The sequence below is a fragment of the Lithobates pipiens genome, unplaced genomic scaffold, assembly GCF_037356315.1.
Source record: "Lithobates pipiens isolate NorthernLeopardFrog02 unplaced genomic scaffold, aLitPip1_a1.2 Scaffold_22, whole genome shotgun sequence".
In the NCBI taxonomy this organism is placed as follows: Eukaryota; Metazoa; Chordata; class Amphibia; order Anura; family Ranidae; genus Lithobates; species Lithobates pipiens.
Window position 1 is genome coordinate 12122795 of NW_027507784.1, and position 23388 is coordinate 12146182.

General features: G+C 46.2%; 2 protein-coding genes across 8 annotated transcripts in view; both read right to left on the reverse strand.

Annotated features, from left to right (window-relative positions):
- Positions 1–471: 471 nt before the first annotated feature.
- The window catches only part of CUNH13orf46 (chromosome unknown C13orf46 homolog), a 91129-nt gene continuing 68212 nt past the window's right edge, over positions 472–23388 (reverse strand). For 2 of the 6 annotated variants that reach the window (XM_077494183.1, XM_077494184.1), the window contains 2 exons: positions 832–1331; positions 472–731 (listed from right to left, as the gene is read on the reverse strand). In XM_077494183.1, the coding sequence (XP_077350309.1) occupies positions 614–731; positions 832–1331 (618 nt within the window). In that variant the 3' untranslated portion in view covers positions 472–613. Of the gene's footprint in view, positions 1332–23388 lie in introns of all 6 variants that reach the window. The other 4 variants (XM_077494182.1, XM_077494181.1, XM_077494186.1 and 1 more) reach the window with 3 other exon arrangements.
- LOC144000384 (uncharacterized) overlaps positions 1296–23388 on the reverse strand; it is a 31041-nt gene continuing 8948 nt past the window's right edge. Inside the window, exons 2-4 of one of the 2 annotated variants that reach the window (XM_077494190.1) lie at positions 5732–5855; positions 2530–2603; positions 1296–2012 (exon numbers count right to left, since the gene is read on the reverse strand). In XM_077494190.1, coding sequence (XP_077350316.1) covers positions 1465–2012; positions 2530–2603; positions 5732–5855 — 746 coding nt within the window. In that variant the 3' untranslated portion in view covers positions 1296–1464. The remainder of the gene's footprint in view (positions 2013–2529; positions 2604–5731; positions 5856–23388) is intronic. The other variant, XM_077494191.1, reaches the window with a different exon arrangement.

Genomic DNA, 23388 nt, shown 5'->3' on the forward strand with positions numbered 1-23388 from the left:
TCCTCCCCATATTCTCTGCATCATCCTTCTATGGCTCTTTAGCTAATAATATGAATAATGGAGCTTGTTAAATGGCATCTTTGAGCCAGTAAGTATTTCCTTATTCTAGCATATATAGACTATATTCTTTGTTTTTGGATGCTCACATGGTCTTTCTGGCTTTACTGACTGGTGATATTATACTAATTGTTTTAGAATATTAGAATATTTATAATACTAGTGGATTTTTGAAGTTTTATGGTTGAGACTATCTTTCACGGACCCCTTTATTTGCAAGCTATCTGCTTTTGTGTGCCATACATGTCATTCAGATGTAATGATGATCCATTTTTAGTACATGTGTTATTATTTTATGAAGTTGTATATGTGTTTTATTCTATATAATGAGACCTGTTTCTTTCCAACCTGTTTCTCTGACGAAACTATACAGCGAAACGCGTTGACGCACGCAGGCTCACTATACTATACATGTTCCTTTCTGTTATGTATTTTATTTATATGCATTTTTTATTCTTTAAGTCTTTTTTGTACCATGTACTGTTATGAATAAATATTGAAATACTTTTGTTACATTTTACACTGTTCATTGTGTCCTTAAAGTCCAGTCTGTGGACTACTTTTGCCCCCTTTTTTTTCTTTTATACCAAACCTTCATATGAATGTGGCCATAGGAGTGTTTTTTTTTTTCTGTATTTTCATGGTTCTGTGGAGGTGTAGACGATTCCATGGAAGTGAAGAAGATTCTGTGGAGGTGAAGAAGATTCTGTGAAGGTGTAGAAGATTCTGTGGAGGTGTAGACAATTCCATGGAAGTGGAGAAGATTCTGTGGAGGTGAAGAAGATTCTGTGGAGGTGAAGACGATTCCATGGAAGTGAAGAAGATTCTGTGGAGGTGTAGACGATTCCATGGAAGTGAAGAAGATTCTGTGGAGGTGTAGACGATTCCATGGAAGTGAAGAAGATTCTGTGGAGGTGTAGACGATTCCATGGAAGTGAAGAAGATTCTGTGGAGGTGAAGAAGATTCTGTGGAGGTGAAGACGATTCCATGGAAGTGAAGAAGATTCTGTGATGGTGAAGAAGATTCTGTGGAGGTTTAGATGATTCCATGGAAGTGTAGAAGATTCTGTGGAGGTGTAGATGATTCCGTGGAGGTGAAGAAGATTCTGTGGAGGTGAAGAAGCTTCTGTGGAGGTGAAGAAGATTCTGTGGAGGTTTAGATGATTCCATGGAAGTGTAGAAGATTCTGTGGAGGTGTAGATGATTCTGTGGAGGTGTAGAAGATTCTGTGGAGGTGAAGAAGCTTCTGTGGAGGTGAAGAAGATTCTGTGGAGGTGTAGAAGATTTGGTGAAGGTGGAGAACAGTGCTCCAGACTGTACTGCTCAGTACTTCAGGACTTCACCCTAATGCTTACAGATATAGCACAAACATTTTTCTATGTTTGTATGTAATTCTGTTCATGATATTTACTTCTTCTTACCAAATAATCCCAAAAATTTCTTGCCTTTTTTGGCTTTGGCTTCCTGTTGTGCCTGAATTTCCTCTTCATATCTGGCTTGATCAGCTGATCTCTGCCTCTCAAGCTCTTCTCTTCGTTTCCTCAGCTCAGCTTCACCAGCTTCTTTTCTCCTCTCTCTCTCTCTTTCTAACTCTTCCTCTTGTCTTTTTAATTCTTTTTCCTTCATTGCTTTTTCAAAAGCTTTCTTTCTCTCCAGACTTTCTTGCTCCATCTTCTTCTCTCGCTGGTGAACGTAATTTAGGACAAACTGTTTGCGGTCATGCATCTCCTTCACTGGATTCCGTGTCTGATGTTCTACACGGAACTGAGCATCTTTAATGACTTCCTGTAGGAACTTCAGCACTTCCTCGTGTCTTCCTCTGGTTTTAAAGTGGTCTTCTTGGGTGTAATTTTCAAATGCAAAAATCCTTTCTATGCCCATGTCCCTGAATGAGGACTCAACGCTAGTTAAGTTCCCATAGTTCTTGTGGGTGAGGACCACAATGGGATAGATCCCTGGAAGGAGAAGAGAAAGGAGTTACATTCAAATATAGAAGAGTTCAAATATTTTCTTGTCCATCCTGATATTGATCAGATGTAAGCAAGGATTCTCAAAACAGAAATGTTTTTCTTGGTTGGTTGCAATCCTAACTACCCCCCCCCCCCCCCCAACTACTGTCCCCCAGTCTATTAATATGATGGAAACTTGTTGTGCCAAAAAAGGTTTTGCTGGAAAGTTTAGGAATCTGAGTTTTCTGCTCAGAAAATGGAGCGCTGCCATTTTTGAGTTCCGTTTTTTTTTTTAAGCGAATGTCAACGGATGATCATCCTCCTACATCAGCTTGCCCATAAAAATACATTGGTGGCCGTTTTTCATCCGTAAATGGACGATTAAGAAACAGACATACAGTATAGAAAGCCCGGGGGGAAATAATCCCATCACCTATCTAGAAGGGTGCAACATATTTATTACAATTTGATGAATAATTCTTGCCCACAATTTTATTTCAGAAAAAAAAACGTCACAACCTACCAGTCAGCTCTCTGGCTGTATGAAGAACACTCTTCAATTCATTAATTTCCTCGGAGGGAATTATATGCTTCACACTAAACAAAAGGGATGAAGACATTCATTTCTAAAGCTGAATAGACAGTATATACAATTATTTTAGAGCAAAGGGCCCATACGTTATAGTTACATATAGTTACATAGTAGGTGAGGTTGAAAAAAGACACAAGTCCATCGAGCTCAACCTATGTGTGTGATTATATGTCAGTATTACATTGTATATCCCTGTATGTTGAGGTCGTTCAGGTGCTTATCTAATAGTTTTTTTAAACTATCAATGACCCCCGCTGAGACCACTGCCTGTGTTCCTACAAAGCAGGAACATGGATAGCTGTCTACCTATAGTGCCTCAGAGTCCGCTAATTATCATTGCATCTACTCATTGGTGTCCTGGTCCCACAGTTCTGTTAAGAGACTGTGTAAATGACTGTGACTGTAAAACATCTCTTGTTCATATTCAAAAAGTGACTGGTGCCCATCATTCTATCTTGCATTACACCCACCATGCCTGGTAACCCACTTTACAAAGAAGAATGTCAGCTATCCCTGGCTTTGGAGGTCACCATTAGACCTCTGGTGGTCCGGGACCTTGCTACAGTTAAATAAGTAGTGGTCCAAGCATGAAGTATTTAAGGAATGTAAAAATAGTGGGCTCACCTTTGGATACTCCAATACGTTTTTTGGCATTCACTAAAAACTGTTTCTACTAAAGCCATGCAGTATTTTAGTAGTGAAGGTCTGCAAGCATTGTAAATAGCTGACTGTTAAGGAGTGGGTGGCCACCATGTCCTTATCAACCAATAAGTCATCAGCTGTCAGCGGGTTTCCAGGTGAATGTAAAAAAGAGAGTTTCCGGCGATTAAAAATTAAGAAAAAAATGGCATGGGATCCCTCCAAATCCATACCAGGCCCCTTGGATCTTGCATGGATTTTGACGGGAACTCCCACATCAATTTATTTTTCCTAATGGCGTGGGGCCCCTAAAATCCATACCAGACCTTTATTTGATCATGTAGCCCCCCCCCTTTTGAACCATACCAGGCCACATGTCCTCAACGCATAGGGGGCAAGGGGCTCTTCCCAGTGGTTGGTGGTGTTGGTGTCGGAATCTGGAAACTCTCATTAATGAGGGGGCCCCCAGATCCAACCCCCCCCATGTGAATGAATATAGGGTACATTGTACCCCTACCCCTTCACCAAAAAAGTGTCAAAAAGTAATAACAACGTGGAGACAGTTTTTGACAATTCATTTAAAAAAAAATAAAAAAACAATGTCCCTCGATGTAAAACCATTGTCCATCCCGACCCGAAAAGGCAAACCGTCGAATGACTGACTTGCTGTTCGACAGTTCTTATATAGGTAAGACCTCCCGTTGTGACATCACCAACCGCTGCATCCCGAGTCAGTGACATCACAGCGAGGTGGCGAACACCTGCCGAACGCCCTGCGAATTTGGGTATTTACCAAACTGGGCAAACAGCCAATGTTTGGGCCTGATCTCATGTGTGGCTGAACCGTTCGCCCAACACTAGTCACCACTATTCCTGCTTCCCCCTGTGGCTTATCGTAATCTGGAAACAAGGGGTCCCCCAGTTCCTGCACCCCAAGTGAATGAGTAGGGGTACATAGTACCCCTACTCATTCACCAAAGAAAGACAGTAGACAGTTTTGGATAAGTCCTTTATTAAAAAAACTAAGATAAAAAAATGCCTCTCTTTGTAGATCCTTCGTCGAGCACGATGCCTGCCGCCGCCGGTGCCTCGAAAAAATAAAAATAATCTTCGCTACCAATTCTGGATTCCCGCTATCTGAAGCCCTGCTGCCTCCCACCGCTAAATAAACTAAGAGGCGGTGCTACCTGGTGGCGTCACTGCAATCTGACGTCACCAACTTGGGAGCTACCATGCTTTGGATAAGGGTCTGGTAGAGAGTGATAGGTGTCCTGGGTGCCACACATCAAGTCAGGCCTGCTGTGTGATAATTGGCAGTCTCATGGGTCCAGGCCACACCCCCAATGTCTTTCACAAATGGTGAAAACGCATTGATTCCCCAGCTAGTTTAGCCAATGATGCAGTTATTCAAATACGATCTGTGCTTGAATAGTTGCATTGGAGGGCGGGGGGAGACATCAGGGGCCTAATGGACCCCTAATGAGTACATAAAGAGTGCCTATACATATATATATATATATATATCTATAGATATATGTATATATATATATATCTATAGATATATATATATATATATATATATATATATATATATATATATATATATATATATATATATATATATATATACATATATACATATATATATATATATATATATATATTTCTATATTTATATATATATATATATGTGTGTGTGTAGATATATATAGATATTTTAGCAGAGACCCCAGAGAATAAAATGGCAGTTGTTGCAATATTTTATGTCACGCTGTATTTGCACAGCTGTCTTTCAAACGCAATTTTTTAGGAAAATATACACTTCAATTAATTTAAAAAAAATATGGTTACAAAATAAAATTTTACTTCTTGGCTAGACGTTAACCACTGTGCTGCACACAGAAGGCTTTTTATCTTAATGCATAGAAGGCATTAAAATATTAAAAAAAACCTTCTGACTTTACAACCCCTTTAAAGACCTGACATCTGTTGCTTACAAGTTAAAATCAGTACTTTTTGCTAGAAAATGACTTAGAACCCCAAACATTATACAATATATATATATATATTTATATATGTTTAGCAAAGACCCTAGAGAATAAAATGGTGGTTGTTGCAATATTTTATGTTACGCTGTATTTGCAAACACATTTTTTGGGGAAAAACTACACTTCAATGTATTAAAAAAAAAAAAGCAGTAAAGTTGGTCCAATTTTTTTGTATAACGTGAAAGATGATGTTACACCGAGTGAAGATATACCTTGCATGTTACACTTTAAAATTGCATAATTGTTTACACTCGTGTGTGTATATATATATAATTTGTGGGGGTTCTAAGTAATTTTCCAGCAAAAAAAATACTGATTTTAACTTGTAAGCAACAAATGTCAAAAAATAATAATTTTGTAGCCACATTAGAGGCACAGATGTGCAACAATGATCTTATTTTTTTATTATAAGTCAGAGCTTTAAAAGATAAGGAGGGGTCTCTTACCTGTGTACAAATACAGGGACAATGAAATCTGAAGTTTTTACAAATTTCTCTGACTTAACGATTGTATCAACAAGTGTGAATCCCTTGGAAAAACCCACTTCTGTCCCCAGTGGAAGCAGATTACCTGGAAAGGGAAAGACTCTTAATTACTGACAATGAACAACTCTTAATGAAGATATCTAATCTAAATACTGGAAGGAAAGCCAACCTGACCTTGAGTTTAAAGTGGTATTAAACCCAAAAAATGTATTATATGAGCCATGGCAATTTAATTCCCGGAATGCTCGTGGAGTAGCACTGTAGTGGTGAGTCTGTAGGGTGGGGGGATGGTGCGGCGGCGATGATTCACACAGTCGGGTGCAATATAAAACTTATATTGAAGTAATATAGCAACAGTTCACAACAAACCCGGTGGGAAAAGTTATGCACAGCTTACTGTATTAGGGTGTGCACCCCAAAACTCAAACACACATGCGTGTGTGTGTATATATATATATACTGTATATACAGTGCCTTGAAAAAGTATTCATACCCCTTGAAATTTTCCTTAATTTGTCGTGTTACAATCAAAAACGAAAATGTATTTTATTGGGATTTTATGTGATAGACCAACACAAAGTGGCTCATAATTAGTGATGGCCGAACGGTTGGCCCGGCGGTCGTTTTGTGGCGAATTTCGGCTGTTCGCCGTACGCCCGTTCGGCGGACTATTGGCGCCGTTCGCCCGGCGGACTTTCGTGTTTAATGTGTAAAAGAACTTTCACCTATGATGACACATCCATCATGGGGTACAGGACAGCCAATTGAGACATTACAGCACATGGACACTTGGACATTCCCCCTAACCTATAAATACACCCGATCCGGCGGCCATTTTACATTCTTTCTTCTGTCACTATAGGGAGAGGTTGCTGTGTGGAGCAGGGAGAGATTACAGTGACCCAAATCGCTAGCTATTTGGTACACAAAAGTTCTTTTCAGGACTGGTATAGGTGTTAGGTGTATACAGGTTTGCTGTGCTACTGTTTGTTGCAGCAGCCTGAGTGTCTTTTGTCAGTTTAGAGAAAGGGACGGGACGCTGTGTGCTGCAGGGAGAGTCAGTTAGTAATCATCATTAGCTGTTACTATCAGGTCCACAAAAGTGCTATTCCAGTTTTTGTTCCAGTAGCCTCTGTTTTGCCATTTTATATAGGGACAGGCAGGAAGCAGTGTGTCAGGCAGTGAGGGTCAGTTTAAACAGTAGCTGTTACTATTAATTCCACAAAGGGTTCTTTTCAGAACTGGTATGGTAATAGGCTTGTACACGTATAATATTCTTTCTTCCAAATATAGAAAGAATATTATACTTGACTGCTGCCCCTCTGCTGCAGTCTGCTAATCATTCACAACCCACTTGTTCCACAAAGCTCCTTATAAATAAGGACTGGTAACTTGGTCTGTCTAGGGTGCTACAGTACATAGGGTTGAGTAAGGTACAGTCTGCCTTTGTAGAAGGACTGGTATCGGTCCACAGTACATAGGGTTGAGGTGCACTACTGCTGACCACTGCCCTATACTGCAGCAGTCCTTCATCGGTATAGGGACTGACGTACAGTCTGCTAATCACTCACACACAACCTACTTGGTCCACAAAAGTTCTTATAAGGCCTGGTAAGGTATAGGGTGCTACAGTACATAGGGTTGAGTGAGGTACAGTCTGCTACTCTATAAGGACTGGTATAGGTCCACAATACATAGGGTTGAGGTGCACTACTGCTGACCGCTGCCCTATACTGCAGCAGTCCTTCATTGGTATAGGGACTGACGTACAGTCTGCTAATCACTCACACACAACCTACTTGGTCCACAAAAGTCCTTATAAGGACTAGTAAGGTATAGGGTACAACAGTACATAGGGTTGAGTGAGGTACATTCTGCTACTCTATAAGGACTGGTATAGGTCCACAATACATAGGGTTGAGGTGCACTACTGCTAACTGACCGCTGCCCTATACTGCAGCAGTCCTTCATCGGTATAGGGACTGACGTATAGTCTGCTAATCACTCACACACAACCTACTTGGTCCACAAAAGTCCTCATGAGGACTGGTAACTTGGTCTAGGGTGCTACAGTACATAGGGTTGAGTGAGGTACAGTCTGCTATTCTATAAGGACTGGTATCGGTCCACAATACATAGGGTTGAGGTGCACTACTGCTGACCGCTGCCCTATACTGCAGCAGTCCTTCATTGGTATAGGGACTGACGTACAGTCTGCTAATCACTCACACACAACCTACTTGGTCCACAAAAGTCCTTATAAGGACTGGTAAGGTATAGGGTACTACAGTACATAGGGTTGAGTGAGGTACAGTCTGCTACTCTATAAAGACTGGTATAGGTCCACAATACATAGGGTTGAGGTGCACTACTGCTGACTGACCGCTGCCCTATACTGCAGCAGTCCTTCATCGGTATAGGGACTAAGGTACAGTCTGCTAATCACTCACACACAACATACTTGGTCCACAAAAGTTCTTATAAGAACTGGTAAGGTATAGGGTGCTACAGTACATAGGGTTGAGTGAGGTACAGTCTGCTACTCTATAAGGATTGGTATAGGTCCACAATACATAGGGTTGAGGTGCACTAATGCTGACTGACCGCTGCCCTATACTGCAGCAGTCCTTCATCGGTATAGGGACTGAGAGTTTTGTCACAGGGTCATTTAAAAAATGACAGGCAGAGGAAGAGGCAGGCCCTTCCGCAGGGGTGGTAGGGGTAGGGCAGGAGCAACAGGTTTGAGCCAAAGTGGGAAGTTGCAGAAGGTGCGTTCAATTACTTTAAAGGACGCACCAGACTTGGTTGAGTGGCTCGCTCAGCCTTACTCTTCTGCACCCTCCTCATCCTCTCGATCTGCACCCTCTTCTTCACTCTCTGCTATGTGCACCCCCAAAGACACTACCACCAACAACACCACCACCACCACCACAAACCTTCCGCTTGAGTCACAGTAATTATTTTCCGATCCATATCAAGAGGACATTTCTGATGCGCAGCCACTCTTGGCATTGGATCAGGAAGAGGAGGTAGCAACAACCGCTACTCAGCAGTCTGACGACAGTACCCAGATCAGCCCAAGGAGGAGGTTGGTCCCCGGTGTTGCTGCCTACTCCGAGATCTCTACTTATAGCGGTGGGGAAGGTGACGTTGAAGATGACGTGTCTAGTGATGTCACGTGGGTGCCCACAAGAGAGGAAGAGGAGGGGAGTTCAGAGGGAGATATGGACCAGCAGATAGGGAGGAGAAGCAGGAATAACTTACATTGCACAGGAGGGACAAAGCAGACTGCAAATGTATCAGGAGCGAGTCATCGACCATGTACGGTCACATCTGGCGCTCCCAGGACACCGGCACACTGCTCAGCAGTGTGGGCTTTTTTTAACGTGTCTGCTGCTGACAATAGCGTTGCCATCTGCAATCTTTGCAGTCAACGCATTCGTCGCGGTAAGCCCAACACTCACCTAGGGACGACCGCCTTAAGAAGGCACATCAGCAGCCATCACCGAGCCCAGTGGGAGCAACGGAACACACAAAGCCACACTGCAGGCTCTCACCGTCCAGCCTCGTCTTCTACTTCTCCTTCTCCTCTCTCCTCACAATTGTCCTCCACTCCACCTTCCATCATGCCAAGCTCACGTTTTTCTGCAAAAAGGCAGGCTTCCGTGGGCCTAATGTTTGAGCGTAAAAAAATGATGACGCCGGATAACCCCAATGCCCAACGGTTGACGGCTGGCTTGTCAGAACTCATAGCCCGCCAACTACTGCCATATAAACTGGTGGACTTAGAGGCCTTTCGCAAATTTGTGGCCATTGGAACACCACAATGGAAAGTCCCAGGAAGGAAGTATTTCTCAGAGAAGGGCATCCCAGAGCTATATGGCCATATTCAGCGGCAAGTGAATGTATCTCTGGCACACAGTGTCGGTGCCAAGATACATCTGACCACAGACACGTGGTCTAGCAAACACGGGCAGGGAAGGTGTATCACTTTTACTGCCCACTGGGTGAACCTTCTGACGGCCGTCAAGCATTTAACCCGTGGCACCCGTGTAGATTTGGTTTTACCGCCACGGATTGCATGCAGGCCTGACTCTTCTTCTCCTCCTCCTACTCCATCCTCCTCCCTCTCCTCCTCGGCTGACTCCTCCTTTTCCGCTGCTAGCGTCTCTTCCGCTGCGCCGCCCAAGCTCCCCAGAACCTATTCGACATGCCAGGTGAGACGTTGCCATGCCGTGCTGCATCTGTTGTGCCTGGAAGCCAAGAACCATACTGGCCCGGAACTCCTTTCAGCTTTGCGTTCACAGGCAGATCAGTGGCTAACACCGCTCAATTTGACAGTTGGTAAAGTGGTGTGTGACAACGGTGCCAATCTGCTTAGCGCATTCAAACAGGGCAAAATCACGCATGTGCCATGCATGGCACACGTCTTAAACTTGGTCGTGCAGCGATTCGTTGTCAAATACCCTGGGGTCCAGGACATCTTGCGGCAGGCAAGGAAAATCTTGGCCCATTTCAGAAGATCTTACACGGCCATGGCTCGCCTTGCTGACATTCAGCGGCAACACAATCTGCCGGTCAGACGTCTTATTTGCGATTGCCCGACGCGATGGAACTCAACCTTCTATATGCTTGATAGGCTGCTCCAGCAGAAACGTGCAGTTAACGTCTACCTGTATGAACTCTGCGGAAGAACCGGTTCTGGGGAGCTGGGGTTTTTTTGACCGCGCCAGTGGCTGCTCATGCGCGACGCATGCAGGCTTCTGCGCCCAATTGAGGAGACCACCAAACTGGTCAGTCGCAGCCATGGCACCATCAGTGACATGGTACCTTATGCCTTCTTTATGGAGCGTGCATTGCGTCGCGTCATTGATCAAGCTGTGGAGGAGCAGGAGCGGGAAGATGAGGAAGTCGCAATGCTGGATGAATTCCCAGGGGGGGGCTACTCTATCTGAGACAAGTCAACAACAGGAGTCTGAAGAGGACTCAGAGGAGGATGGTGCCGGGGCGGATGAGGAGGAGCAAGAAGAGCATGCTTTAAACCTTTCTGGGATCCCTGTTGTGCGTGGATGGGGAGAGGAGAATGAAGAGGACGACATTATCCTGGATGATGAGCAGGAGCCAGGCCACCACACCGCTTCCACTTTAGTGCAAATGGGGGCCTTCATGCTCCAGTTTTTTAATAGGGACCCCCGTATAAAAAGCATAAGGGTCAAGGACCAGTACTGGGTGGCAACGTACTTAGACCCCCGGTACAAACACAAAATGGCAGAAATGTTACCGCCGTCACAGAGGGCTGTCAGAATGCAGCACTTCCAGGCCTTGCTTAGAGAAATGCTGCATTCTGCTTTTGTGTGCGCTGGCAGAGGAGCAATTCCCACTCCCAGAGAAGGAGTTGCGGGTACCAATCCAACAGCGCCTGCAAGAAGAGGCCGGTTTGAAGATGTGCTGGTGACTTCGGATATGAGGTCATTCTTTCAGCTGACCCATCGACATGTGTCATCCGGATCCAGCATCAGGGAACGCCTAGACCGCCAGGTGTCCGACTACATCGGGTTAACGGCCGATGTGGACGCTCTGAGGAGTGATGAACCCCTGGACTATTGGGTGGGCAGGCTTGACCTCTGGCCAGAGCTTGCCCAATTTGCAATGGAACTGTTGGCTTGCCCCTCATCCAGTGTCCTGTCCGAAAGGACGTTCAGCGCAGCAGGGGGGATCGTGACCGATAAGCGTACTCGCCTAGCTCACGACAGTGTTAACTACCTCACATTTCTAAAAATGAATGAGGCATGGATCTCAGAGGAATTCAACACATGTGACCAGTAGACCATGTATATGTCTAGAAACATTTTTTTTAATTGAGCACACAGACCTTCTTTCTTCATTTGGCTCACTTCCTTGTCCAAAAAAAGCACACCGTACTATATGCCCGCACCCTCCTCTTTGAAGAGGTTGAGCGGTGTCATATTTCTACTGGGGCTGCTTATTATGAGGGGCTCCCACCATCCCTGTGCTATGCTGACTTCCTCCTGGGGCTGTATCTCTGCTGTGCATATTTTGAGGTGCTTCCACCATCCCTGTGCTATGCTCATTATGAGGGGCCCCCACCATCCCTGTGCTATGCTGACTTCCTCCTGGGGCTGCTTAAGGTGCAGGTGTTAGTGCTGTATATCACGGTGCTGATGTCAGTGTTCTCTATCACGGTGCTGCTGTCAGTGCTGTATATCACGGTGCTGGTGTGAGTGATTTATGTCACGCTGCTGATGTCAGTGCTCTCCATAACGGTGCTGCTGTCAGTGCTGTATATCACGGTGTTGCTGTCAGTGCTGTATATCACGGTGCTGGTGTGAGTCCTTTATGTCACGTTGCTGATGTCAGTGCTCTCTATCACGGTGCTGCTGTCAGTGCTGTATATCACGGTGCAGGTGCCATTGCTGTATGTCACGCTGCTGATGTCAGTGCTCTCTATCACGGTGCTGTTGTCAGATGACTCTATCACGGTGCAGGTGTCATTGCTGTATGTCACGCTGCTGGTGATCATCTCCTGCACCCTCTTCTTTGCCTACCCTGGTCCCAGACCTTCCCTCTCCTCCATTGCCTTCATGCGCTCCACAGTCCTGAATTGTCACAACATTTTCCCATATAAAAAAAGAATGCTTGTAGTTGTCGATCCCAGATTCACCTCATACATGTGTTATGTCATTGGCCATGTGGTGGGACTATGTTTGCACAGCTATTAATTATTTTGTGGCTGCAAATTTGAGCTGTAGGTTTGCGAAGTTCGCCTCCCATTGAAGTCAATGGGGCCCGCCGCGAACGTTCGGTTTCGCAAACTATCGGCCGCGTTCGCAGTCCGCGTTCGCGAAACGTCCCGTCGGAAGTTCGTCCATCACTACTCATAATTGTGAAGTGGAAGGAAAATGATAAATGGTTTTCAAATTGTTTTACAAATAAATATGTAATGGGAAGGGGGTGGGCGATAACACGTTTCAGAGCATGCACAGCTCCTTTGTCAGGAGCTGTGCATGCTCAGAAACGCATTACCGATCACCACCTTCTCCTGATGTCACATCGACTGTGTGCATTGCAGCTTGGTTCTAGAACCCCATCGTATCTTTTCCTTACAGGATTACAGAGAGCCGCATTAGGACAAATTATTATATGTCCTCTTATGCCGTGTACACACAATCAGACTATCCGGCGGACTTAGTCTGGCGGACAAACCACCGGAAAGTCCGCCGGACTTTCCGAACGAGCGGACCTGCCCACACATGACCGGACTTTTCCGGCGGACTAGGTCCGCTGGACTATTGCGGGAGTCTGCCATACTTTTGAAATGAACGGACTTGCCCACACACGAAGGAAAGACCGTTCATTTTGAACGCGGCTCCAGGTAGACGGGACCAGCGAAGGAAGTCAATGTTGCCGCCTTCGGTGTCGAGATTGACACGTCGCTGGCCCCGTCACCTGGTATGGACTTAAAGGGGAAGCCCTATGCCGAAAAACAGCGTGAGGGTCCCCCCTAGGTCCATATAAGACCCTTATCCGAGCACGCAGCCCGGCCAGTCAGGAAAGGGAGTGGGGACGAGCGAGCACCCCCCAAGCCATACCAGGCCTCGTGCCCTCAACATGGGGGGTTGCTTTGGGGAAGGGGGGCCCCAAAGCACCTCGTCCCCATGTTGAGGAGGACAAGGGCCTCTTCCCGACAACCCTGGCCGTTGGTTGTCGGGGTCTGTGGGAGAGGGGCTTATCAAAATCCGGGAGCCCCCTTTAATAAGGGGGCCCCCAGATACTGGCCCCCACCCTATATGAATGAGTATGGGGTACAATGTACCCCTACCCATTCACCTGGTAAAAAATATTAAAACTAAAACACCACACAAGGGTTTAAAATAATTTATTGCACATCTCCGGGGGTCTTCTTCCGTCTTGGGGGGTCTTCTCGCCGGACTCCTCTGATAGAAGACCGGGCCACTGCTTGTAAAAGAGCTGGAAGAAGGAGCGGAGGCCCAGCAAGAAGAACTGAAGAGGGGGACAAGACCCCTGAAGTCGGAATAAGAGGCGGTGGCGGCGACAGAAGACCGCCGGATAGTTTGATCATGTGTACGCGGCATTACTGTCTTGTAAGCATTTTTAATCCCATTGTGATGTAATAAATCTTTTAACCACTTCACTTAGAGGCGCCTTTCTCTTTCCTAAATTAGTAAATATAGTCCACCTGTGTATAATTTAATCTCAGTATAAATACAGCTGTTTCTAACACACCAGACAGGTCAGGAATAAAATTGTGGAGAAGTATAAAGCAGGGTTTGGGTATAAAACATCTCCCAAGCTTTGAACATCTCATGGAGCTTTGTTCAATCCATCATCGGAAAATGGAAAGAGTATGGCACCAGGGCCGGATTAACATAGGGGCTATTGGAGCTGCAGCTCCAGGCCCCTTTCTCAAAATAGGCCCATTTGCCCAAAAAAAAAAAAAAAATAAAAAAAAAAAAAAAAAAAAATCGACTTCGAGGATTGTAGCTCGGCGATCAGGAGTCACAGAGACCCCATATTTGGTGGGTAGGTAGCTAAATACCCACCCCAGCACTGGTTAAAATATGGGGTTGCTATTATATATGGTTCCGGAGATATGGGTCTCCTTGCGCAGCCTGTCAGAAGTTACATACAGAGCGGCAGTATATATACAAGCTGGAACACTGCTGCAGACAGAGAGGATGACCTCACAGTGCTTATAATAATTATTTGTATATTACTTATGATAATTAACCCCTTGCCACCCAGGCCCATTCTGAGACTTCTCTCCTACATGTAAAAATCATCATTTTTTTATGCTAGAAAATTACTCAGAACCCTCAAGCATTATATATTGTTTTAGCCGACACCCTATGGAATAAAATGGTGGTATTTGCAACTTTTTATGTTGGAAAGAAACTGTTTCATTCATAAAAAAAAACCACTAAAGTTATCACGATTTTTTGTTGTGTATTAAGCCATGCTTTACATTCTTTTACAGGTTACATGTTTAGAGTTACAGAGGAGGTCTAGTGGTAGAATTATTGCTCTCGCTCTAATGATAGTGGCATATGTAACCTGTGTGTATCTGGCTCTGGTTCTAACCAGTGCCTACCCAGGGACTGACTAGTATCTCTCCCCAGCCTGTCCCCACACACCCTCTCACCTGCTGACCTGTGAATGGGGCGATCACTCCCGCAGTGTTATTGTGTTCTGCCAGTGAATACAATGATTAGTGTTGCTAACTATAGCTGGCAGCACTGATTGTTTTGGGGAAAACCTGACAGGCTGGTTGCACTCAAGTGCTTAATAGGTTGACTTGTGTAAAACCAGCTAGCCCATACATAGATCGACTATGGCTGGTCTCTGCTTAATTGGTGTAATTTCAATCCATGCATGGCCCGCTTAACCACTACGCAGTCCCTAAACATCCTTCCACAAACCTTTACATTTTTCCTTCCCAGATTACTTCATCCTCCTCTCCTATATATAGTGCACACTGTCATACTCTCCACACTTCTCTCCTATACATAGTGCCCACTGTCATACTTTCCACACTTCTCTCCTATACATAGTGCCCACTGTCATACTCTCCACACTTCTCTCCTGTACATACTGCTCACTGTCATACCCTCCACACTTCTCTCCTATACATAACGCCCGCTGTCATATCCTACACTCTCCTCACCTGTACATAGTGCCCGCTGTCATACACTTCTCTCCTGTACATAGTGTCCACTGTCGTACCCTTCACACTCCTCTCCTATACAGTGCCCACCGACATACCCTCCATACTCCTCTCCTATACATAGTGCCCACCGCCATACCCTCCATACTCCTCTCCTATACATAGTGCCCACCGCTATACCCTCCATACTCCTCTCCTGTACATACTACTCACTGTCATACCCTCCACACTCCTCTCCTATACATAGTGCCCACTGTCATACCTCCAACACTTCTCTCCTATACATAGTGCCCACTGCCATACCTCCAACACTTCTCTCCTATACATACTGCCCACTGTCATACCCTCCACTCCTGTACATACTACTAACTTTCATACCCTCCATACTCCTCTCCTATACATAGTGCCCACCGTCTTACCCTCCCTCCACACTCCTCTCCTGTAATTACTGCTTACTGTTCTACTCTCCTGTACATAGTGCCCACTGTCATACCCTCCACACTCTTCTCTCATACATAGTGCCCAATTTCATACCCTCTACACTCCTCTGCTGTGCATACTGCCCACTGTCTTACCCTTCACACTCCTCTCCTGTACATAGTGCCTTCTGCCATACCCTCTGCACTCCTCTCATGTACATAGTGCCCACTGTTAGACCCTCCACATTCCTCTCCCTCACCTGCACATACTTCACACTTTTATACCATCCACACTCCTCCCCTATGCCTCTTACCCACAAAAACTGTTCTTTAAAATTATATGTTAAAATTATATGTTAAAATTATATGTTCCTCAATGTTACCAGCTCTAGAATGGGCACTTTTGTCAGTTCAACTAAAGGAAATCTCACAGTCCTCATATTTGTTCTGCCCCATTATTAGTACTTATTTTATTTTGTAATTACTATTGTGATGTATAGAGGAACACGGGGGATGTCAGCTACTCTAAATATAGCACTTGTAAAAAAAGCGTCCTTAAAATATCCCACCCCCCCCTTTCTCTCTCATCCTCCCTCCCTTACCCCTCACACCTCTTTCATCCCCTTTCTCTCTCTCTCTTCCTCCCTCTCTCTCTTTAATTTAAATTGTTATAACAAAAAATAGTTTGCATTTTTATTTATTTATTGTTTATAAAAGGCCGCATCAAAATCCTCAGCACCAGGCCCATGAGGTTCTTAATCTGGCCCTGTATGGCACAACTGCAAACCTACCAAGACATGGCCGTCCACCTAAACTGACCTGCCGGGCAAGGAGAGAATTCATCAGAGAAGCAGCCAAGAGGTCCAAGGTAACTCTGGAGGAGCTGCAGAGATCCACAGCTCAGGTGGGAGAATCTATCCACAGGACAACTATTACACACCCCACCCCACCGTGAAACATGGTGGTGACAGCATCCTGTTGTGGGAATGCTTTTCTTCAGCAGGGACAGAGAAGCCGGTCAGAGTTGATGGGAAGATGGATGGAGCCAAATACAGGGAAATCTTAGAAATAAAACCTGCAAAAGACTTGAGACCGGGGCGGAGTCTCACCTTCCAGCAGGACAACGGCCCGAAACATCCAGCCAGAGCTACAAGGGAATGGTTTAGATCAAAGCATATTCATGTGTTAGAATGACCCAGCCACAGTCCAGATGTAAATTCTATTGAGAATCTGTGGCAAGAGGTCATCTCCAATACCAGACCAATCAAGAGGGAATTAAGGGGGAATCAGGTCCCACCTAAACTCCATGCCAGACTCTTGCCTGAGCATGCAGACTGGCTGGGCATAAAAAGGGTTTGGAGAAGCATGGATCAACCCCACCCCCTTCTAAACCAAACCAGAGTGTTACCTTGCCAGGGAGGTCCCCCCCCCCCCTTAGCAAAGCACCTTGTCCCCATGTTGATGAAAGCCAGGGCCTCTTCCCCACAATCCTGGCCTGATGGTTGCGGGGGCTTATGGGCAGGGGGCTTATCGGAATCTGGAAGCTCCATTTAACAACGAGAGGGCGGGGGGCGTGTCCGTCAGCGAGAGCGTACAGACGTGTGGAGTCTGAGCTCCTCACCGCCCAAGCACAATCTGCTTCCATCCACCTCGCAGGCACACTAAAAGGAGCTTTTTCGGGGCCCAGTGGAGAGGGGTCACTCCCGGACATCTGCTTGTGCAGAAATTTGTGTGTTTGCCCCACCGTCAGCTGGGAATTTTATGCCGGCACCATCTTGCGGCCTACACCTCGCCGTGCCGTTCCACACAGCCCCGGAGGCAGAGTGGCATCTTCCTCATCTGCAGTGGGCCTCCTGGGACCTCGGAGGCCACCGATCGTCACCTCGCCAGGCATACCTGATACGGGGGCTGCGGAGAGAGACGGACGATCGTTGCACCTGCAGGCCTCGGCTGCTCCACGTGCCGGCGAGTGTCTGGGGAGACCGGGGGCCTGTGTAACAACCTAAGCTGCTACCTTGGTTGCCACCCTCCCTGCAGCTGAGCACAAGGGGGGGATCCTGTGAGAGGCCCTGGACCTTGCCCAAATTGCGGCCTATTACTCTAATCTGAGGCTGCGGCCTACCTTCTGTACTGGGCGGCCATCTTACTACACCCACAGCTCCACTCAGCTCCCTGATGCAACACTGCTGCCCCAGTCTGCTGCTAATTCTTGTGCACTTTTCCTTGGCACATTACAGCCTTCCCTCTCATCTGGACTCTCTGCCCTGACCCCAAGAAGCGCCCTACACACCCTCATATCTTTACATAGCTGCTTGTCTAACAACCTACTCATGTCGCTGAACAATTGTGAGTAAGATGATCCCCGCTTAGCGTTCAGCTATATAGCTCTAATTATGCCACCGAAAACACCTAAATCCCGCTCCACAACTAACAAGAGACCCGGGAAGGGTACAGCGCCTTCTCTTGCCGTCACAGGTCCCATACGACAATACCTAGCTGCTGGCAGATCAGACTCTGGATCACGCAGCGTCCAGGTCAGGACCCCCAAGCGCGGTGCCTCTCCTTCCTCACCTGCAGCGTCTGCATGGGAGAATTCGCCCGCATTGTCCTGTTGTTCAGATCTCATGGAGGACCCCGGCTCCCCTGTGGGCTCCGACATGTCAACCCTGGTGAGCGGGCTCAAAAAGGAACTTGCTGGAATGTTCCATGGACTTGAAAAATCCATAAAGAAAGAGATCACCGGAGTTAGGGCTGACATGGTGCATATCCTAGACAGGGTGGAAGAAACGGAGCTCAGACAGGACTCACAGGCTACAGCCATAAGAGAACTTCAGGAGACTGCACAACAGGCCTCCTCTTATAAACTCGAAGACCTCGAGAACAGAAACTGTAGGAACAACAAAAAGATAATGATCTTGAACCGTCGATTCGCGGCATCTTTAACACTATCTTGGGCAACCCTGTTACCAAACGGCTGAGATTTGACTGCATACATCAGGCGATTTGCTCCCGTAACTTCTCTTCAGATCAACCTAGGGACGTCATCTGCCACCTACACTATTTTACAGATAAAAATGCCATCATGGTCAAAATGCGGAGCACCCCTTCCATAGACTTTGATGGTGCCATCATCAGCATCTTTCTGGACCTGGCCAATGAGACTCTGGATCGTTGTAGGGCCCTTAAACCCCTTCTGGAGCATCTCCATACCGAGGGGATCACTTACAGATGGGGCTTTCTGGCATGCCTTATCGCCACAAAAAATGGCCGCTTCGATACTCTACGGTACCCCGAGGACTTACAGTTGTTTATAAAGGAGCTTAACCTACCTCAAATTGACCTCCCGGGTTGGCAGGACCAAGTGCCTAGATTCTCACCCGCACCAGAACCACAATGGCGTAGAACCCCCTCTAAGAAGAGGCGCACTTCAAATCCAGGATCCACGTAAAAGAATTCCTAAGAGGAGTTTCCTGCTGTTTATGCTTTTTTCTTTGACTTTTTCTTTTTGTTTTTTTTTTGTTTTGTCTCTCTCTCTCTTTTCTCTTGTGTTTTTATACGAGTGTTCGGAGCCACGGATTGGCAAGGGGTGCTTCCCACTCAGGTGGCTGTCGGTCTGATCCCCGATTGTACTCTGGCCTCCAAAGACTGACCGACTTGTGCACGCCCCCTGCCTATGGACCCTTTTTAGTTCGGTTGACCGAGCCTGTGAGTTTCATTGTCCTGTTCACTGGGACTTATTTGTTACAGTCATGTTGATCTTGAGTATTACTATGTTTTTATAGAGCTTTTTTGTGTATTTACTTTACCTATGCTGAATGCTGATGGAGCATATTGCTCCCATGTACCTTTTGCAGGGTACCCACCCTACCCCCCTTCCTTTTGGGGTTGGCGGGAGCGGATGGCTTTCGTGCTGTAACTCCTGATGTCCCGTTGATGATTATGATCGCCATCGGCTCTCACCCTCCCCACAGGGATCACCGCAGATTTCTATGTGACATAATGCAGTTCCCCATGGATATCTCAACTGATGTGTCTGTTCTCTATATTCACTCATCTTTACTGTTTTCTTCCCCTCTATCTTTCTCTGCCCTCTCCTACTCCCACCCTCCCCTCCCCGGATGGCTTGCATTGCTATATGAGCCAAGAGGCTGGACTCTGCTGATGGAATGGCCACGCTAACAATTTCTACATACAATGTTAGGGGGCTGAATGTTGCCGCTAAATGGCATCAAGTTCTCAGGGAACTGAAAAAATCTGCTTGTTCTATTGCCTTTCTCCAGGAAACACATTTGACCCACACTACGTCGGTTCAAATTGGCATCCCCACAATTTCGCCAATGGTTCTATAGTTTCTCTGACACAACAAAGCCAAAGGCCTTGGCTTCAGCAGCAGCATACCCTTTCGCCTCAAAACTATGTTAACGGATGATTATGGTCGCTTCTTATTTTTAAGGGGGTTCTTGGGCACCACCCAGTGTACGCTAGCCAATGTTTACTGTCCGAACCACAACCAAACTGCATTTCTCGCCCAAACTCTTTCGAAATTGTCACAATTCAGCAAAAGTATAACTATTCTTGCAGGAGACATTAATATGCCTTTAGACCCCATTCTAGACCTCACATGGTCGCTCTAGTATTTCCTTTAAGCGTTTTTCTTATGTTAAACGTAGACTCATGGACCTCTAACTGGTTGATGTCTGGCGGATACTCCATCCTAAAGACAAATACTTTTCCCACTTCTCCAAGACTCACCAATCCTGCTCACGTATAGACAATATTTTCCTAGATCACCATCCCCTCCAGCTCCAGAGGTCCGCAAGTATTGGTTCCACCACCATATCGGATCATGCACAGGTGTCGATGACCGTGACCATGCCCACCTTAGCTCACCGCTCCTTTAATTGGAAATTGAACGACTCGCTCCTTTCTAATCAAGCGGAGGTCTCTGAGTTATCATCTCACTTAAAGCAATACTTCCAGGATAACAAACCTCCAGTGTCTTCCTCTGCGATTGTATGGGAAGCACATAAGGCCACTGTGAGAGGCCGCCTTATGGAATTGGGAGCTAGAAAAAAGAGGGAGCATGGTCACCAAATTGCAGAGGTGCTACATCAGATAGCGGATTTTGACAGGCAACATAAACTCACGTTACACCCAAATCACCTTAAGGCCCTTACGCTAAAGCCAGAAGAATTGAAAAACCTCCTTGACTTGGACACCAAATGGAAATTCCACCGCTATGCGCAGAAAATTTACGAGTGGGGGAATAAACCGGGCAGGCTATTGGCGAGATCCCTTAAAGCAAGGCAAACTGCCTCCTTTATTCCTAAGATTAAACTTCCCAATGGTGACATGGTGCACGCAACCCCACACATTGTGAAGGGGTTTAGGAATTATTATGCTGATCTATACAATGTGACCAGCGAAGCATCTTCTCTGTCCCCTCAGGAGAGGCATAATCGCATATCCTCCTACCTAAGGGAAGCCAAGCTGCCTAAACTTTCCGCCTCTTAAAGACCTGGAAGCGGACTTTTCCGTGGAGGAGTTCCAAATGGCCCTGAAGTCCTCCCCTATAGGGAAGGCTCCCGGCCCCGACGGTTTTTCTATCTTTTACTATAATGCCGCGTACACACGAGCGGACTTTTCAACATCCAAACTCCGACGGACTGAGTCCGTCAGACTATTCGATCGTGTGTGGGCTGCAGCGGACTTTTGACTCGCCAAAGTCCGAAGGACTTTAGAATATGGAACATGCTTCAAATTTTCCCGACGGAACTCCGCCGGACGCGGGCCCTTCGAAAAATTTGCTCGTGTGTATGCTATTCCGACGGACTAAAATCGACGCTAGGGCAGCTATTGGCTACTGGCTATGAACTTCCTTATTCGAATCCAGTCGTACATCATCACGTTCGACTCCGTCGGAGTTTGGTGTGATTGTGTGTGTGGCCAAGTCCGTTCGGTCGAAAAGTCCGCCAGAACTCTGTCGGAACTCCGACAGAACTCCGTCGGAAGTCTGTCAGACTTTTTCCCTCGAAAAGTCCGCCCGTGTGTACGGGGCTTAAGACATTCAGCGACCTTCTTCTTCCACATCTCACAGCATACGCCAACTCGATTACACAAACATCGGGCTTACGTCCTGAATCTCTAGCAGCACACATTACTGTTATCCCCACGCCAGGAAAGGATCAGCTATAGACCAATATCCCTGCTGAATGTGGATGTTAAATTATACTCCAAGGTAATAGCTAACCGTCTTCTCCCCCTTATACCCAGCTGGATTTCAAAAGATCAAACGGGTTTCATACCCAGCAGGGAAGCCAAAGATAATTCCCTCCGAGCAATATCCCTAATCCAACTCGTCCATAGGCGTTCCCAGCACATCCTACTTATTTATACTGATGCCAAAAAGGCGTTTGATAGGGTGAACTGGGAATACCTCCGAGCAATCCTGTGGCACTTTGGTTTGGGCCCAAGAATGTTCCATTGCATCTCCTCCCAGTACTCCAACCCCAAGGCACAAATTTGCATTAACGGCATGTTGAGTGATTCATTCACACTCTTTTTTTTTTTTTTTTTTTTTTTCAAAAACAACAAGTTTATTGGTGGACAAGATCAGCAAGTCATACAGCATACAAAACATGTGAGAATAACAAGGCTTTCAGAATACATAGACAGATGTCACACAGGGCAACGATAAACATTACAGCTACGGTGGTCAAACCAGCTTCAAAATCACCCCAACAACCCACCCACCACCCACCGGCCAGTTCCGCCAATAGACTGGGAACTTAGAGCACACATAATTGCTAGATTTCAATTGTAAGCAAAGTGCCTACCGTACAACTTTAATCAGACTCCACACAAGTGTCCGGATTGGCAAGCCACCTATCCCATATCTTATTATATTTATTGGGGCAGCCCCTATGCACATATATGACCTTCTTCAAAGGCAATGACAGATTCACCTCAAGCATCCACGCTCTAACTGTAAGTGGTACTGTGCGTAACCACAGCTTAGCGATCAGCTTTCTAGCACTGAACAGGGTCTCGTGCAAAAAGGCAGCATGACAGCGGTTGGTCTGAGCGTCAGGAAGAAGGCCTAGTAGGCAAAGTTTGGGATCAGCCTGTAACGGATAACCCATGTGATCGTGTAGAAAACGGATGACATGCAACCAAAAGGCTTGAACGTCCGGGCAGGCCCATAGTAAATGATAAAATGTGCACGGGTGAACCCCACAACGCGGACACCCCGGGTCATATGCCGTGCGGAACTTGCTCAGTCTTAGTGGGGTGAGGTAAGCCTTGTGTACAATGTAAAGTTGGGTTAGCCGGTCAGACAGCCTAGGGGAAACCAGTCCAACATTGGTGAGGATGTCCTCCCAGTCTTCAGTGTCTAATGGGCCCACATCCACCTCCCACCTATGTTTAGCTACCTCCGCAATCCCAGTTACCGTGCGCGATCTAAGTAAGGTGTATATATTTGAAATAAGCTTGGC